The sequence below is a fragment of the Schistocerca americana genome, chromosome 8 (genome assembly GCF_021461395.2).
Source record: "Schistocerca americana isolate TAMUIC-IGC-003095 chromosome 8, iqSchAmer2.1, whole genome shotgun sequence".
NCBI lineage: Eukaryota > Metazoa > Arthropoda > Insecta > Orthoptera > Acrididae > Schistocerca > Schistocerca americana.
Genome location: NC_060126.1, coordinates 212,804,668 through 212,823,959, shown reverse-complemented (window position 1 = coordinate 212,823,959; position 19,292 = coordinate 212,804,668). Strand labels below are relative to the sequence as shown.

Sequence of the window (19,292 nt, the reverse complement as noted above, 5' to 3'; positions counted from 1 at the left end):
ACTGATGTAATTGTAAGCAGTATCTCCTCTGCTCCAGCTGTCTTTGTTATGTATATATGTATTACTAAAAATGTAAAAATTTTCATATTTATAAGTATTTATGAATTATTTACTCGAAAAACGCCATCCAAAAACTTTTGAGAATTATACAAAATATTGTGTGGTTGATATGTTAGTTGTCAATACAGAGACAGTGGAAAATATTTTTGTGTATAAAGTTTCAAAAATTTTTCAGCATTATGTATATTTCACATCACTGAATTTCTAGTGTAAAATATGCATGTTGGCAACACTGTTTCCAGGCTCTTTTATTTATAAAAAATGAGTGACAATTTGCATGTAATCCATTCTGCATCGAGTGTTGTGTTTGGTTCGAACTTTTTGTTATATACAGTGTCAGTGAGGAAATACAGTAGTGAAAGAGTGAGGTGTGTGGACTATGAAAAAAAGACACAATAAGGTAGTGTTTCAGAAAGGAGAAAAAACACTTCAGTTGTTGGAAATCTGTCAGAGGTATTGCAGGAATATCGTGGTCCTCGAGGAATGATTCATTGTGCAGGAATTGCGACACTCACTACAGCTGCACTACACTCGCTATGTGAAGAAATTTAGTGACAACCCACCTGAATGATCACCATCACCTGAATGCAAAACTGAAGACGACAGTGCAGATAAAAAGAAAAGTGAAAGAAATTGAAACAAGGTTTACACAAGCAACATCTTCAAAACTTTATGAAATGTGTAATGTAGATGCACTTTGTGCAGAAACTGAAGATAGTGATATGTGCATGAAATGTGATATGTGGTTTCAGAACCTAAATACTGCTATCCCAGCTGCCACCTATGCTGAGAAGGTACAGTTACTGACACTGATACCAGGTAGCTACTGTAAGCAGAAGTTACAGAAATGCTTACCCATTTCCTCACATTATTTAAACTCCAAAGGTAAAATAAAGAATGATAGAGGTACTTGGCCATGCCCAGATTCTTATTGTGGGCATCCGTTGCAAGATGATACTGTTGCTCTGGAATATTACCTAAGTGATGACAAAGATTGCAGCAGGCGAAGTCCTAACTAGGCTGATGTTATCTCTGTTAGTGAAAATGGTGAAAGAGTTAAAAAAGTAAAAATATATGTGAAAAGACCAATAAGAGAAGCATACCTCCTAATGAAAAAGGAGAATCTGAATTTAAAAATTGGTCTCACAAAATTCTTCCCCTTACGACCAAAATGGGTAAAATGCCTGCCAGTGAAGGAAGTATGCATATGTATTTAGGGTGCACTAATTTGAAATTTGTTTGTTTTGATATAAGCAGTGTCACAGGAAAGAAGTAAACAGAGATGGACCTGATGCTTTTCTGTATATGTCAAGAACCGCAGATAAATGTTGGTGGCAGGAGTGTGCAATGTGTCCTGGTGCTGAAGTGGTGACTGTTAAAGCGTTACTCCTTATGGATACTGATAATGATGAAACCTATGCATTGTGTGAGGGAGGAGAGCCACAGAAGTTTGTTACAAAGGTTAGGCATTGGGTCATGAAAGTAATAGCTCACCATCATATCTGGAGGTTTTGGAGACAGGTCATAGCAGAAGTAAAATCAGCCACATCCCAGAATATTGATGCATTAGTTCTTCATTTTGACTTTGCTGGGAACTGGTCTGTTGCTTTGCAGAATGAAATTCAAAGTTACCACTGGTACGCATCACAGGTATCAATATTCACATGTGTTACTCACTTCCTTGGAACATCACACTGTCTTCCTACTGTCAGTGATCTCATAAGTGGCAGTACACATGCATGCTACACTGTCAGCATGAAAATTGATGACATAGCATCTAGAGGCCATGCATTTCCTAAACATGTGTATGTGAATGATGGTGCAGCATCTCATTTTAAAAACCGTTTTCAGCCTTATGAGTTTGGTCAATACTGTAGTGCAGGAATTAAGGCGAAAAAGGTATTTTTTTAGTAACAGGTGATGGAAAAAGTTCATCGCACAGGGTAGAAGGTCTCTGTAAACATCTTGCAACAAGATTTAATCTCCAGCATGAAGCTGTTGATGATATAAGAGATGCTAATGGATTTGTACACACCATGTCAACATTAGTAACACACATGAAACTCTTAATTCTAAATGAAAGTACATTAAGGGAATTCCATTTAAAAAAGAGAGAAGAGTGATCTGCTATGAAGCCTGTTGTAGGAATTCAATCAAGACACTATTGGGTTGCATCCTGGAGTGGCACATACATTGCAAGAACGGTTCTCCATGAAATGCAGCCTATTACTATGAGTGAGATGCAGAGACCACAGTATCCATTAGAAGACCTTGAAGTGAGCCACTTCATTTCTTGTGTGTATGACAGTGGTGGATGAGAAAGATAATAATTGTCTCTCATGAGCTGCAAACTACAACCGTGTCCTTTATGACACCTCTTGCTCCTGCTAATGTTTTCAAATAGCTGTCCTCAAAAGATCGGTGTGCAGTTCCCATTTTCCAAGTACTGATCTCGTTGGGTCATCCATGTCCATGCACAAATTCAACTCGGCTATACAAGCAGATGGGGAAGAAAAAAAAAAACTCTTTTCAACAGTACATTGTTGATTGTTATATTGTATGTAATTTTAATTCATGGGAAGTCATGAAGAAATAAAAGCATGACAGAAGACAATAATAATTTGTGAATAATACCATAAAAAGAAAAATGGATATAAATATTCTATATCTCATTTTTGTTATAAAATGCTTTTGAACAAAATTATGAGTTATTTTCCCCCCTTACTTATAATGTTATAAAGTAATTATTTTGATTCAGAAATGCCAGTTTTACATGACATTTACTTAAAATCAGTGATCAGTTTAAATATTTAAATGTCCATGATTTTTGGCCTTTAGAGTTGAGCTAGGTCTACCTAAAAAAATTCTCACATTTTGTACAGACAAGTATTGTCCATTCTGACTGTACTTTCCTTAAGTACAATGACCGTCTAATGTACCATGAAATTTTAGAACATTTAAGATGGGGGTTTTGGAGAAAATATCTAAATAACCAAAAATTTCAGATTCTTCCATCTTATGTACAAATATTTTGACAGTTTAAGAATTTCATGTATTAATGTCATAGCTGACATTTAGCAGTTCTTGCACTTTATCATTTCTCAAGACAATTACCATGCTGTGACTATTCTTATTTTCAAAACATAATTTTGAAATTCACAAAAAGTTACAAATTTTCATAGTTTATTCTTCCAGAATAAATGGAAAAATAGCTCAGAAGTGTATACAGTGTGTAAACTTTTAGATGGCAAGCCTCTCCCTAGTCCTGAATCGGTAGAAGTCGGTAAACTTCGGGAGGCTTCGGTAGGTACGCAGTATCGACTGCTGCCAACATTACGTAGCTGACTGTGTTGTACAAGGTAATCATTGTCGTCTGCTTCGTTATTGTTTTGCGCTGTACTCTTCTGCGTGTTTTTATTGTGCAGTGTGCTAAACATTATCAAAATGAGTGAAGAGGCAGTTGCTGGCCTATCTCGGGAGTCACCAACAACCCCTACCGGTAGGCCTATGGTTAGAAGGAAATTAGTATTACATAGCGATGCTCGCAAAATTATATTGCGTGTGATTGAATGCTGCGAATGGGAATATTTTAATCTACATGACGATTTCAGTTTCGTTTACGAACAACATTTAAAGCGAGTTTTACTTCCAAGCCTTTTGTCTGCTTTTGTGTAAGCATGACGTGCAATTTGTAGTGCCGGCACTGCAACTGGTAGGCGTTCCTTCCCCCCCCCCCCCTCGTCCCCCCAACAACTCATCATCTCTCACCAGCCAATGCTTGCTTCCTCCTCTCCCCGCACTCCCCTCACAACTCTGCCATCTTACAGTTAACACACTGTATGTATTAATCATGTCCCATAGTATTGGGAACAAAGTATTTATTGAAAATAAATTCAGATTTCTATCACATTTGGTTTCTTTATTACATTTTTTTTTAATTTTCACAAATACTCTCATTTAGAGAGGTCTGTAACATTTTAACAAATCATCAGAAAATCAAAATATTGTAGTTTTGGTGGGATATTATGTATAACTTCAACACACATTTTTCTCAGCAAACTTTGAAATAGTGATGTGGCACATTCGCTCTTGACCTGTGTGATTTGAGATGAATCACCCAGCCGTCAGTACACTGCATTATGAAATGTCAGTAAGTTCACAGTAAAGTAATTGTCTTGATCCACAAGAAAATTAAATCAATTCGCACTACTAATATACTGTATATCAGTTTATAAACCGAATACAAGCTAGCAGTTTACAGTAAAACAGGTGTCACAATATTGATACATGATGGTTAAAACCACTGCAGTAGTTAGTTCACGTGACTGAATAAGTATACCAGTCTGTAGGCACTGAACTTTAACTTCACTCTAGTAATCTCACAAACAGGCATCTTTGACTTGCATGGTGGTAACAGCAATTTGTGTCATTGTTCTGCGGAGTCCATAAATACAGCATCGTTGTCTAGGGAAGCATCTGTTAGACCAAGACACGACAATGGCTGACTCGCAGAGAATGAGAGTGGGCTCATGGCTGCCAAGGCTTAAATTTGCCAGGTAGCTGGTCTCGCTTGATTGGCCAGCTGGAGATGTTTCCTTGCTAATAGCAGCCTCGCTGGATGTAGATGTAATAATGGTTGTTGCTAGTTCCATGTCTTCCATCGATCCCATCACCTGATATCACTGAAAAAAAGAGTACTGATACAGTTTTTCAAGATACCCTCCCACCTCCTCTATAAGAATGTGCTGAATTCTAAGTGTCACTGGTTGGATCTGTGATTGCTCTTTTACATCGTTATCATCAGTGGTTGATACTTTGTTTACAAAAGCATGCAGAAGAAAAATGTGCCCTAAGAAGATAAGAAAGATTCATACACACCATATGTATTGAATGGTCCCGGTAAGCAGTGGAGACATATTCCAAGGAGCACACAAGCTATACTTCCAGAACTTATGCTCTTTGACAAATTTTGCATAAGAAACAAAGTATATTTCCAAAGAAAATGCACATACGAGGGCTATCCACAAAGTACATTACGTTTTGGAATTATAAATAATTGGAAATTTTTTTTATTATATACGGATGAAAGCCACACTTAAATAGTACTTTTCTACATAGTTTCCATTTAAATTAAGTCACTTATCGTAGCGATGGATGAGCTTGGAAATTCCTTCGTCATAAAATTCGGCCGCCTGCGCCTTCAACCACGTGGTTACCTCTTCTTGAAGCTGTGGGTCGTCATCAAAACGCTGCATAGCCAAGCACTTCTTCATTGCTGGGTATAAGTAGAAGTCGCTCGGTGCCAGGTTGGGACTGTACGGTGGATGAGGAAATAACTCCCACTTAAAAGATTCGAGAACTTCACGATTGGCATTTCCCGTGTGGGCCCGGGTGTTGTCGTGAATCAGCAAGATCTTTGAGCCCAACTTTCCCCTGCGCTTGTTTTGTATTGCTCTTCTGAGGTTGTGCAGAGTTTGGCAATACTTTTGAGAGTTTATTGTAGTGCCTCTTTCCAGGAAATCCACAAAAATCACACCTTTTCTGTCCCAAAAGAGGTAACCATGTGGTTGAAGGTGCAGGCGGCCGAATTTTACGACGAAGGAATTTCCAAGCTCGTCCATCGCTATGATAAGTGCCTTAATTTAAATGGCAACTATGTAGAAAAGTAGTATTTAAGTGTGGCTTTCATCTGTATATAATAAAAAAAAAAATTCCAATTCTTTATTTATTTTTAATTCCAAAACGTAATGTACTTTGTGGATAGCCCTCGTATTTACTGGTTGTGCTAGTAAATTTCCTTGTTTGAGCTTTCAGAATAATTATAACGATTTTATTGCTGTTTGACACACACTGCCATGCCCATTCACACATTTATCTGTGCCAGAAATGATTAATCAGTGTACCTCAGCTTGGTCTTAGTGTTATGAAGGCATACTGAAAATTAATGCCTCTGAATTTTTATGTGAAAACTCGTAAAGATTTTTAAATGAAACAGATGTGATTAGCACTCTACATTTTTATTCTTCATGTCTACATATTTATTTCTCAACGTAGTCCACCTGGCATGAATACATTTCTCCCAACGAGAGACCAATTTGTTGACACTGTCACCATAGAATGTTTGACTTTGTTGATGGAGCCACAACCTTACCTTTGCTTGCACTGATTTATCAGTATCAGAATGAAGTCCTCAAAAGTGTTGCAAATGGATGAAAAATCAGATGGGGACAAGGTCGGGACTGTATGGTAGATCATCGATGACAGTGAACCCAAGGTGACAGATTGTTGCAGCACTTGTGTGTGGTATGGCATTGTCATGCTGAAGGAGAGGATTCTCAATATGCTGACAAACTCTTTAAATTCCAAACTTGGTTACAGCTCACTGATCTTTGCACACCAGAGATAGTTACGTTATGAGCTACCATGCTATACACAACAGTTTGTTGTCCTTTTACAGCAGAGGGCTTCAAATGTGTGGGCATCAAGAATAAAAATGTGGAGTGTTAATAAGGTTTACTTCATTAAAAAAAAAAAAAAAAAAAAAAAAGCTTGCAAGGTTTTGACATAAATTTGGAGGAATTACTTAGTTAGGTGTACTAAATAGTAAACTGCCTGTAATATATGATGATGTATTTTCAGTGATCTCATTTGTTGACAGGTACTGTGTGTGCTGTGCTTCTATATTTTTGAATGCTTATTGTTTCAAGGTCCATGTGGTGTGAAGATTGTTTACGACAATGGTGAGAAGGATGGGACCTATCGGCAGCTAAAGTTATCTTGTGGTCAAGAAACTGATCAAACAGCATCTGGTCTGTGGGTGTCGGCCATTCATGAGGTCAGCATAAACAAATCTTCCATATGTAACAATGAAAGTTGCCACTCACCATATTGCAGAGACGCTGAGTCGCAGATGCACATAACAAAAAGTTTGTCACAAATAAAGTTTTCGGCCAGTAAGGCCTTCGTCAACAATACACACACGCCGCCCCCCCCCCCCCCCACCCCCTACACACACAAAATTAGCAGTTTGCGGATAAGAATTTCATTAATAAATCTCATCTGTTCAGTACATTTTCTTTCAAAACCAAGTTAGTGGCCCTATATACGGATATCAGAGAGTGGCAGAATAATTCATTGTTAGTGTTGTAGCAAGTGCGTTGTTATCATCTCTCCTCACCACACTTCCGCACAGCTCTGACTGACTGTCCAACTGAGTTCACACATAACATATGTATTTATATTCACTCATAAATGTTGGTGAGCTTGTAGCTAGACACACAATGATGATTTTTTTTTTTTTTAAGAAAGAAATAAATTCGCATAAAACACAACACAGTGGAATATTACTACATACTAATGTCCAAATAATCGTAACAAATTCTGGTCTTTCGAGATGAGTGACAGTGATGTTGCTTGAAAGAATTCTGCCCATGGGGTTGTACATTGAGTTGTTAATCGTTGGTAGCTAGATTTGGACTGATTGCGCACAGATGTTATTGTCGTGATTTCCGAGTGCAGACAGGGGTATATAAAGATGGGTGTATGGATTTTCAGTGCCATTGGTAATTTTATGTGCAATTATAATGATATAAGGTTCAAGTTTAGGAGGGGGTCAATCTGTTCAGCCCAACAACAACATTGCTTAACTGTTTGATAGATAATTAGAAAATTATTAAAGTCTGAAGTATTGTTTGATTATTACACTTTATACCAGTGCGGTGGGTTATTGATTTTCATGTAAAATTTCCAGGTTCATAATTTCTTTAATTTCTTCGACTTCTGGATGTTGAGGAAGGAAGATGAAAGAAGATTGGAGGCACTAGTGATGTGGATATGGAGAAGAATGGAAAAAGTGAAATTGGAAGACAGAGTAAGGAATGAAGAAGTATTAAGAAGAGTTGGAGAAGAAAGAGAAATGTTGAAAGTCATCAGAAAGAGAAAACAGAAATGGATTGGACATTGTTTGAGAAGGGACTGTTTATTGAAGGAAGGGAAAAAGGGAAGAGGAAAAAGAAGTTATCAAATGCTAGACAATGTCAAAGGAAACAAATATTCAGAAATGAAAAGACTGGCTATGGACAGACAAAAGTGGAAAAGGCGTAACCCATGACAAGACCTGCCATAAGGCAGAATACCATACTACTACTCTAGTTTTTGGCTTGTTTGAGTAAACAAAGACAATGTGATTCAGAAAAATTAGGGCAACAAAAGGATAATGTCAAATCTAGGTAATAAAGATAGCTTGAAAGTTCAAATAATGAAAGTATTTTTGGTTCAGTCCAAACTTTAATTATGAATTTTTTCTTGGTTAATGAGTTTTCAGAGAAAGTAAACTGATTACAGGAAATAACAAAACTAGGACTATCGAAAGTGCTAGGTCTTTTTACAAATGAACTGTTATTAACTCACATAATCTTTTATGATTACATACTACAGGAACAACTTAAATTATCAATTTCTCTTAACTAACAATCTTTTAGAGAAAACTGAAATATACCATTGGAATCAGGAGATTGTAAATTATAATATGAATAGCAACATTATGTAAAATACTGCGTGAATAATTATTTGGAAATTTTGTATATGAATCTGCGTATGATTGGAAGCAGTTGGAATAGAATGATAGCAAATGGAGTCTTGCTATATTTGAACTGGACTTGTGTTCAGGAGTGATATTCAAATGCCAATACAACTATTTTGATTTGATTTGTCTAAACTTTTTTTTTTTTTTAATTGCTTGAAATGTATGCTGAGATTTTTTCTTAGATAAGACTGGTACTGGTTTTTCTGCCCCCACACCAACTTTATTTTTGAAATTCTTTCTCAGCTGTGACAGTGCTCTTTGATAAATGATCCTGTTATTGACAATATTTTGGATTCTACATTACGTGGTGAACTTTTGGAAAAAGCCTTTGTTATAGTCAGTTAAAATTATTTTAAAATATTACTCTTAGGCATTTACACATTTTTCCATTCTCTAAAGAAACTTAAAAAGCCTCAGCTCAGAGCTTAATAAAATAACTTTTAGAGACTTCTGATATGTGGACACTGACATTGTCCAAAAAGGCAGTGCCCTGAGCTGTGATGGGGAAAATCACAGAAAGATGTCCTCTAGGCAGACGAAGACTGTTGTTGATGGGGCAAGCTAGTAAACAGCTCAATGAAGCAGGTTGCTGAGGACCACTTGTTACCTGAACGTGTGGTCTTAGGGGTCAGTGGTCACATAACAAGGACAGTGGTACATTATTACAACTATTTGAACATGTAAGAAGCACATTTGCACTTAATTTATTTACACATCAAGTTCCATAGGACCAAATTGAGGAGCAAATCTCCAAGGTCATGGAATGTGTCAGTACATGAAATTACAACATAAAAGTAATAACGGATAAAAATAAAATGTTTATGAACCCAAAAAAAGTTTAGCCATAAGTTTAAGTAAATGCAGTCAACAATAGAACATAAGAATCAGCTTAATTTTTCAAGAAACTCCTCAACAGAATAGAAGGACCAACCCATGAGGAAACTCTTCAGTTTTAATTTGAAAGTGCGTGGATTACTGCTAAGATTTTTGAATTCTTGTAGTAGGTTATTGAAAATGTATGCAGCAGTTTACTGCACACCTTTGTGCACAAAAGTTAAGGAAGTCCGATATAAATGCAGGTTGGATTTTTGAGGAGTGTTAACTGAGTGAAAGTTGCTTATTCTTGGGAATAAGCTGATACTGTTAACAAGAAACAACAGTAAAGAATATATACATTGAGAGGCTGATGTCAAAATACCCAGACTAGAGAACAGGGGTTGACAAGAGGTTCGCAAACTACACCACTTGTTGCCTGAACCGACCATTTCTGAGCCAAAGCTATACTTTTGGGAAGAGTTACCCCAAAATATAACACCATATGACATAAGTGAATTAAAATAAGCAAAGTGGGCTAATTTCTGTGTTGAACAATCACTTACTTCAGGTACTGGTAGAATAGTAAAAATAGCAGCATTAAGTCTTTGAACAACATTTTGAATGTGGGCTTTCCACGACAGTTTACTATCTATCTGAACACCTAGAAATTCAAACTGTTCAGTTTCACTAAGCATATGCCCATTCTGTGAAATTAAAATTTTGGGTTTAGTTGAATTGTGTGTTAGAAACTGTAAAAACTGAGTCATAATGTTGTTTAGCATTAGTTTACTTTCTACAAGCCATGAATTTAGGTCATGAACTGCACTATTTGAAACCGAGCCAGTGTTGCACACAACACCCTTTACTGTCAAGCTAGTGTCATCAGCAAACAGAAATATTTTAGAGTTAGCCGTAATACTAGAGGCGTATTGTTTATATAAATAAGGATATATAAATAAGGAACAGGAGTGGCCCCAACACTGATCCGTAGGGCACCCCCCCCCCCTCCCCCTCATTTGACCATACCCCACTCAGACCGCACATCATGGCCGTTCTCAAGACTGTGAGTCATAACCTTTTGCTGTCTGTTGCTAAAGTAAGAGGTGAACCAATTGTGACCTACTCCCCGTATTCTGTAATGGTCCAACTTCTGGAGCAATAGTTTGTGATCAACACAAACAAACACATCAGTTAAATAAAAATATTTGTCTAGCATTCAAAACCTTTTGTTTAACTCATCCAGTACTTCATAGAGAAAAGAGAATATAGCATTTTCAGTCGTTAAATGACTTCTAAAACCGAACTGTACATTTCATGGCAAATTAAGTGATATAAAATGATCAATACACAGCCTTTTCAATAACTTTAGCATCTACATCTACATCTACATCCATACTCTGCAAGCCACCTGACGGTGCATGGCGGAGGGTACCTTGAGTACCTCTATCGGTTCTCCCTTCTATTCCAGTCTCGTATTGTTCGTGGAAAGGAGGATTGTCAGTATGCCTCCGTGTGGGCTCTAATCTCTCTGATTTTATCCTCATGGTCTCTTCGCGAGACACTGATGGCATACAAATAGGTCTAAAATTATCTACATTATCCCTTTCTCCCTTTTAATAAAGTGGCTTTACTACTGTGTACTTTAATCGTTCACGAATCTGACCATTCCTGTAGGAAAAATTACAAATATGGCTAAGTACAGGGCTAACATGTACAGCAAAGCACTTTAATATTCTGCTAGGCACTCCATCGTATCGATGAGAGTGATTTAATTATTGACTCAACCTCCACCTTGTCTGTATCACAGAGGAGTATTTCAGACATCAATCTTGGAAAGGCATTTGCCAAGAGTGTTACATGATTCCCTGTAGAAACTAAATTTAAATATTTAATTCACCAGCAATGCTCAGAAAATGATCATTAAATACTGTACAGAAATATTTTTACTATGAACTGACTTCATATCGTTGACCTTGTGCTGCTGACCAGACACTTACTTCACAAGTGATCATATGGTTTTAATTTTATCATGTGAATTAGCTATTCTATTTGCATGCCATATACTCTTTGTCTTCCTAGTAACATTTTTAAGCACCTTACAATACTGTTTGTAATGGACTACTATAGCTCGATAGTGACTACGTCTAACATTTTGGTATAATTCCTGCTTTGTTCTACATGATACCCTTATCCCACTATACCCGGGCCGATGAAACATGTCACTTGACAGCTCATGTGGGGTTAGCTACACTACGATTGCGAGGTTGCAGTAGCTGCCAGCGCACACGCCCACAACTCCGAAGTACGTTTTGTAAATGTAAGCTACAATCAACATTTATATGTTAAGTGCAACAAAATACGTTATTCTAACAATGGATAGAACGATGACATTCGATAGTATATGAAACTGGGAAGTAAAAACATCTGAAGTTAATGATAATATCTATGAAAAGTCGTTCTAAATCATTACAGTAATAGCTGCATGTACAACGGCGTATAATAATGTAAATCTAAGCATACCAAGTAACACGCTATCCACACTCATAGAAAGAAATAAAGTAAAACATGCATAGCCTATCCGATTGCTGAGAGAAAAAGAATTAATTCTGTACACATTTACACTCACCAATTTACGATGTCAATGCCGCAATTCCATCCAGTTCTCCTTCACTATCATCGGAATCAGTGCCAAAATCTTTGTCTTCGTCATCATTAAGAGAAATCATTAATTGTTGGTTTTCATTTATAATGCTGTCTATAGTCTGTGCTTCTCTTGTCAGTTTAGCAACATGGTCTACTTTCTTCCTCCATGAGGTAGCGTCTACAGTAGCAAGACCTTCACATAGCAGTCTTTCCACTTCTGTTAAAGTAAAAGTCTTGTTGTTACTTCTAATGTATGCCTTGACTTCACTCCAAACCAGTTCAATTGGATTAAAATGGCAGTGATAAGACTCTAGCCTAATTAACAAGTGACCCTGTTTGCTTGCAATTTCATCTACGATGTAGTTAGGCATCACAGGCTTATTTTGTTTCACAAGTGAGTATAACAGCAGCCTTGTCATGCTCATGTCCGCAGCAATGTCTCTGCCTGCAACCACTGCACCATAGTTTCATTACGGTCCCTAGTGGTGGGATTTTTATCTGAAATCACGGAATGGTACGGTGCACTGTCCATCACAAAAACTGTCGGAACACTAAACTGGAGCAACAAATTTTTAAACCACCTTAGAAACAGTGGGCGGTCCATACCCTCATACCAGTGTTTTTTCGATCGAAAAACTAGAAGTCCTTCAGGCACAAAGCCGTTTGAAGATCCTGCATGGGTCACAAGTAATTGGGACCCTCTTCCTGTTGGCTGATGATCACTGCTATTCGGAGTATCATCTGTCCAGCATTTCTCAACTGATTCTCCAACATTGACCCAGGTTTTGTCTAACCATATGACTGAGTGTATATGCTTTCCTACAGTTTTAGTCAATCTAATTTTTTAAAACGGAAGCCTGTACGTTTTAATATCATTTTAAGTGACCTTTTTTCCCCCCTGAGAAAAGTTCACTTTCTTTTAAAGAAATTAGCAACTTTGCTATTGTGGAATATTCTTTCCTTTTATAGTATCCGTATAAGTGCCGACGAATTGCATCAGATTGGGAAGAATCAATATCTGTAACAGGATGAGGCTGCTCTTTTTCGTGCCCGGAGTACTTAAACACACACTCTTTCTTCCGCAGGGGCTTTCTTCCACACTGTTTACTTCACTGTCTTGTAAGTCTTGAAGTAGCACACCTTTCCTTATAACTGTTCTTTCAGTGAGTCCTATCGTTTTTAAGGTACGATCTAAAACTTTATTGGCAGGAATCGATGCATGCCCATGAACAGAAACAAATTCTTTGTCTTGTCCGTAAAACTCGTGCTTCCTCCATAGCAATTCCAAAGCCTGACTATTTAATGGCACTCCACGGCACAACGGATTGTCGCTTGGTGAACGATGTCATTTTGGTGACATGGTTTAACAAACAACACAACAGCAGGCGTTCGCGCACTAACATACAATGTTTACATGTAAGCCGGCAACGTGGTAGCATCGACGCCGGAACCGGCTTTTGTTCTGTGCTGTTATTGGTTCAGAAGACGCGGCACCTCCCGTTCCTCACTTGTTCGTTAGTTCTACCACCAACTCTACAGCGATTGAGGAATGACCTCGAAGTGACATGTTTCAGTGGCCCGGGTTTAGTCAGCCAGCCAGGTGCCCTTTTACTGGACCCCTAACCCCTTTTAGAACGTTCTAATGGAAGGCAGCTCTCAAACAGCATGAGAAATGTGTTAAGGAAAGCATTACATTGTCAGCTATGTTACTGGCACTATAAATGTCCTGCCACTCTTGTTCCTTGATGAGTTTTAGAAAACTCTATTGCCGTTGGAGTAAGTTTCCTACAAAGTTTGTATTTACATGTGACATTTATTTGAGTACAAAAGCCTTTTAGTGTCAAAATTTGTGCATCACGGTCTGAAATGCCATTCACCATTTTGCTAACAGAATGCCCATCAAGTAATGAAGAATGAATAAAAATATTGTCTATGGCTGTGCTACTGTTCCCCTGCACCCTAGTTGGAAAGACTTTGGGATATCTACCAACATCCTTTTTCTTGCACAATCATATACAAAATTAATATTGAAGTCACCACATATAACTAATTTCTGGTGGTTCCTATAAAATCAATCAAGAACCCTCTGTAGCTTGAGCAGAAATGCCCTGAAGTCAGAGTTAGGGGTCCTATAAACAACAATCATCGTGTGTTTCCATTATTATTGAGAATCAGAATCTTATTACCATTTTTCTTGTCTCCCAAACTTCTCTGTGACAATATTGTTGTCAGCATACCCATGCTAATTGATCTCTACCTCTCTTACGTCTCCCACTCCCTAACATCTCTGCATTCCTCATACCAATCTCTGACTTTCTCTTGTTTTTCATTTATAGTCTTAATGTAGTGCCTACATCACACTTTTTATGTTTAAAATTCTTTATATTAAACTAGTCTTTAACAGTGGAATTTCAGTTATGATAGTGGTTTTATACAAACAACTACTCATACACTAGTGTCCAAAATTAAAGCAACACACTACTATTTCCCCATCCTGCATCTAATTCACAATATAATCATACAAACTGTCAAAAGATTTCCGTATGATCGTGTCCTGCATGGTGATGACGTTATGGTCAATGGACAACCACACCAACGATGACATTGGCTGTAATGGCATGATGGTACCACCTTAGTATTGCACAGCAACTGGCATCTGACCTCCCAGCATCCACTGGATGTGTTGTAGCAAGGCAAACGGTGCACAGAAAGCTTCAGAAGAGTGGCCTTTATTGTTGGAGACCTGTTGTATGTGTACCCCTGATGCGTCTTCACAGAAGGGAACGTCTAGAGCAGAGCTGTTACCATTCTTCCAGGATGGTTGAACAGTGGACCAGTGTTCTTTTCACAGAAGAGTCCCAATTTAGTCTGCATATGATTTCGATGGATTCTCACCTGGAAGGAATGTGGAACATTATTTCGGGACCTAACCATTGTGGAAAGATACTGATATTGAGGATTGTCCCTAGTGGTGTGGGTAGGGATTATGTTGACCACTTGAACAACTCTTCATAAAATTGGTGGTTAAATTGGAAAGGTTTAACTGCTGTCAGGTATCATGATGAGATCTTGGGACCTCGTGTGGTTGTTGCAAGGTGCTGTGGGCCCAGATTTCGTGTTGCTGGACGATAATCCTCAACCTCATAGAGCACGCGTGGTTGATGTTTTCTTAGAAATGGAAGATATTGCAGCCGTGGTGTGGCCTGGTAGTTCTCCTGATTTTAATCCCATAGAGCACCTCTGGGATGCACTAGGGACATGGGTTGCATCACTTCAGCATCCACCAACCACTCTCCATGACTTGTGAGCAGCGCTGCAGGAAGAATGGGAGTTATTGCCTCACCAGAGGTTGACATCATTTGCAGTGTGCGCCATTGCTGTCAGGCCTGTATTGCTGCCAGAGGTGGTCACACCCCCTACTGATTGCATTACCCTGTTGTTGTGTAAATTTTTTAAGTTGGGAAAAATGAAGAACATTTTTGTCTACTGTCTTGCATGCTGCTGCTGTTTACATTCTTTATATAACTGCCTTATTATCACCTGATTATACTTTTTTGTGGCAAAATGTATGCAATCTTGCAAAATTTTGGTTTGTTGCTTTAATTTTGGATACCAGTGTATTTATTCACATGTTCTTTGATACTGAAAATGTGCATCAGCTCAAGTCACTGTACTGAAAAGAAACCCACTGCTGCTGGAACAGTGATGACAAATTAAGGTGCAGGTCAACTGATGTATTATTGAACCAGGAGAGATAAGGTTTTGAAAAGTGACGGTACATTAACAGTATTGCCCCGATTCTAAAGTACTCCTAATAATGAGCTGTTGATGAAAGATGAATTTTAATCACCAAAGAAACTAAAAGATGAATTAACGTAGACAAAAATGGTAAAAAGATGTATGAGGGACAGAACAAAGGAAGAAAATAATGGTGATGGACTGTTAAGGAGAGAATGATAATGCAAAATGCAAAAAGAAAAAAGAAAGGAAGACTATGGAAGAAGTTGTAGGAATCAGGAAATAAGAGATTGATGGTGATTGAGAGTAACTATTGCCTATAACAGAGAATATGTTTGAAGGACTTCTTTGAGCTCTGATCCTAAAAGCACTGCTGCTCTTGTCCAAACAACTCAAGTTGAGACACTACAGCCAGATTAAAATTACTTGATAGTTGACATTTCATGGCTGGTGCTAGTTTCCACCAATTAGGGTGCTCAACATCACTCCCAAACCATTCGCTGTTGCCAAACAGCACGCGCACACACACACACACACACACACACACACACACACACACACACAATGCTAGCAATATAAATATGTTTCGTGCACAGCAGTAACCAAAAACTACTGGATCCTTCGCCACTAGATTGATTCAGTGGCACATATATTGTTATCATAATCACAAAGATTGTTAGAAGAGTTTCGCGTGGCATTACATGAAGCTAAATTTTTGAAGGCACCAATGCATTGTTGCGTTTGGAATATCAAAGTCATAAATGTAACAACTTTATGTATTGTAGTGTCATAGAGTAGTGGTTAGCACAAAACCCTGGCGTGTAGAAGGTTGTAGATTTCAAACTTATGAGCAAATTTTATTTTATTTTATTATTATTTTTAATTTCAAAATCTAATGAAAATACTTTTATTATTATTTTTACTCAGTTAACTCCTTTAAATGTATTTTTTTTTTAAATTTCTAATACTTCACTCCATCATTTTCAACATTGTTTTGACTTTTTTATTTGCAGCAGTTCGTGTAGACAGTGGGAGAATAGTTCCAGGTAACCAATGAAAGATGACGAGAAATTACAGTTTGTTTTTTAGTTCTGAAACTGAAATTTTGCTGTCTTGAGTTTTCTCATAGAGGTTGGTTTTAATTGCCATGAACAAAGTGATTGTGATTTTAGTTCTGCTGGTGTTTGTTGACTGCCATGTCTCAGATACAGTGCACATCACGAGGTTGTGGTTAGGTTAGAATGTGAGTTTAAATTCAGAGCTACAAAACATGTCATCTGCCACAGTTCACTTAGTTGACACTTAAAATCAGCTGTTGACAGCGCATCTTGGATTTCCATTGTACTTTGTGGTGACCACTTCCAAGATTGCTCCAAGTTACACATTAATAGCATTTGTGAAGTGACTTACTATGTTTGTGTGTCACCTATAAGCAAGCTCTAACAGCCAGCCAATGTGGCGACACTGTAGCTGCAAGTGGCAGAGTTCAACTATTAAGTAATTTTAAGCTACATATTTTCAAATTGTTTACAAAACAACATTACCCTTTTAAAATACTCTCCATTACCACTAATACATACACCCCCCCCCCCCCCCCCCCCAGGTTCTTCCACAGTTTGAAATATTTTTTGTAGTTACCTTTAGAAATGGCTGACAGATCCTCCATTGTTTTTCTCTGTGACTTCTTCAATGTTGTCAAATTGGTGTCCTTTCATGCCCCTTTTTATGTTTAGGAATAAGAAAACGTTGCATGGAGCTGGGTCAGGGGAGTAAGGTGGGTGGGGCAGTGGAACCATGCCATTTTTAGCCAAAAACTCTAACAGAGATGGCTGCGTGTGTAGGTGCATTGTCTTGGTGGAAGAACCAGTCTCATGTCTGCCACAAATTGTTTTTTAGAAACACTGTTGTGTTATCTTCTTACTACTTCCTAAAATGGTCTGTGAGCACAAGCTCTCGAATTTTTCAATGCCTTTGCCGATTCAGGCTGTTGATGGGCGTCCAGAACGAGGTTCATCATCAATCGACAAGTTGCCATTTTTAAAATGAACAAACCACTGTTACACTTGTGTTTTCCCATAGCATAATCTTGGTAAGCTGTTTTCAACATTAAAACAATTTCAGCAGCATTTTTACTGAGTAGAAAACAAAATTTCACAGGTGCAGTTGTTCACTTAAACTTACCATCATAAAAAATGAAATAAGAACAAAACAGCTCTAGCAAGCACAATCATTGTAGATGAACAGAACAAGCCAGGTCAACAACACAGGTGACACTGGACTGTCAATGAGTTGTGCTATACACACCTAGTGGCTGAGATGCGTACTACACAAGCTCTGGTTTTTATTTGGATACCCTTCGTATAGTACCCAGTTTCAAATGTTTTTGTGTAGATTTGTCTCTTATAAAAGACATTTTGAGTAATTTTATAGATCACTTAATATATTTAAAGTAACTTTCTTAATCAGTGGAATTTGCTGTTGATTCATTTTTTAAAATTTTACTTTTGTTTTAGGCGTTCAAGCTGATTTGTCGGCGCACCACGGGGGAGAACAGATAACTGAATCACAAAAAGAAAAATATTTTTAGAAGATGAATTTACATGAAGACAGATTTTATGATCTATCTTGCATCGTGTGGCAAATGTTTAGATCAGGCAGTTTGTAAAATACTGTTGATAAGGGAGATTTATGAAAGTACAACCAAATTTTAAGTGCCTTATATATGTATATCTACTTAAACCAATAGAAATTGTTACCTACAAGCAGTTGTATTTAGAATGTTATATTTTATATGTATGTTTCTTATGCATTCCTGTTTATTGAATATTTTGTTTTGTATTTAATCAGAATACTATATATTCTTATTCAGAAATATAAATTATAATGGTGTATTCCATTTAAAACAATGTTTATGCATTCATAACCTGTGGCCAGTTGTGTGTTATTACTTAATTTTCATTGAGACCTATACCAGGAAAACGATCAACAAAACATAAGTTAGCTTGAATTTCAACAGAACAAATTCTACTTAACAAATATGTGAACAAAGGTGGATTTATGTTATGACATATTCTTAGGTCACACATGGAGGCTGCTCCGACGTGATGTACCTTCAGCCTGTGTGGAACTCACTCGCAAACATTGACATTGCCACAAATTGTCAAGAGAGCTGATAGTATATTGTCATGGTACACCATTACAATAATATTATTTGTAAGGAAAGACTTTTTTGTCAAATTACAAAGTGTATATACTCATATTCAGCAAGGGCACTAATACCCATGCTGTTATCATCTAAAAACCGCCATTGTGCCATCACGATAAACAGGTGTTTTCATCGACTGGAAAAATTTTACAACAGTAGATGATGGCTTGTGCTATTCACTCTGGTGGAGTATCCATGACTGCTTTTCAATTTTCATCTGAACCTTTGTTGCTTCAGATGTTAAGG

The 19,292-nt window shown here is 37.5% G+C and overlaps 1 protein-coding gene across 1 annotated transcript in view; it reads left to right on the top strand.

Moving 5' to 3' along the window:
• LOC124545231 (zinc finger FYVE domain-containing protein 21-like) overlaps positions 1-18,747 on the top strand; it is a 38,334-nt gene extending 19,587 nt beyond the window's left edge. The window contains exons 6-7 of the mRNA XM_047124102.1: positions 6,768-6,895; positions 18,355-18,747. Coding sequence (XP_046980058.1) covers positions 6,768-6,895; positions 18,355-18,399 — 173 coding nt within the window. The 3' untranslated portion in view covers positions 18,400-18,747. The remainder of the gene's footprint in view (positions 1-6,767; positions 6,896-18,354) is intronic.
• The last annotated feature ends 545 nt before the right edge of the window (positions 18,748-19,292 follow it).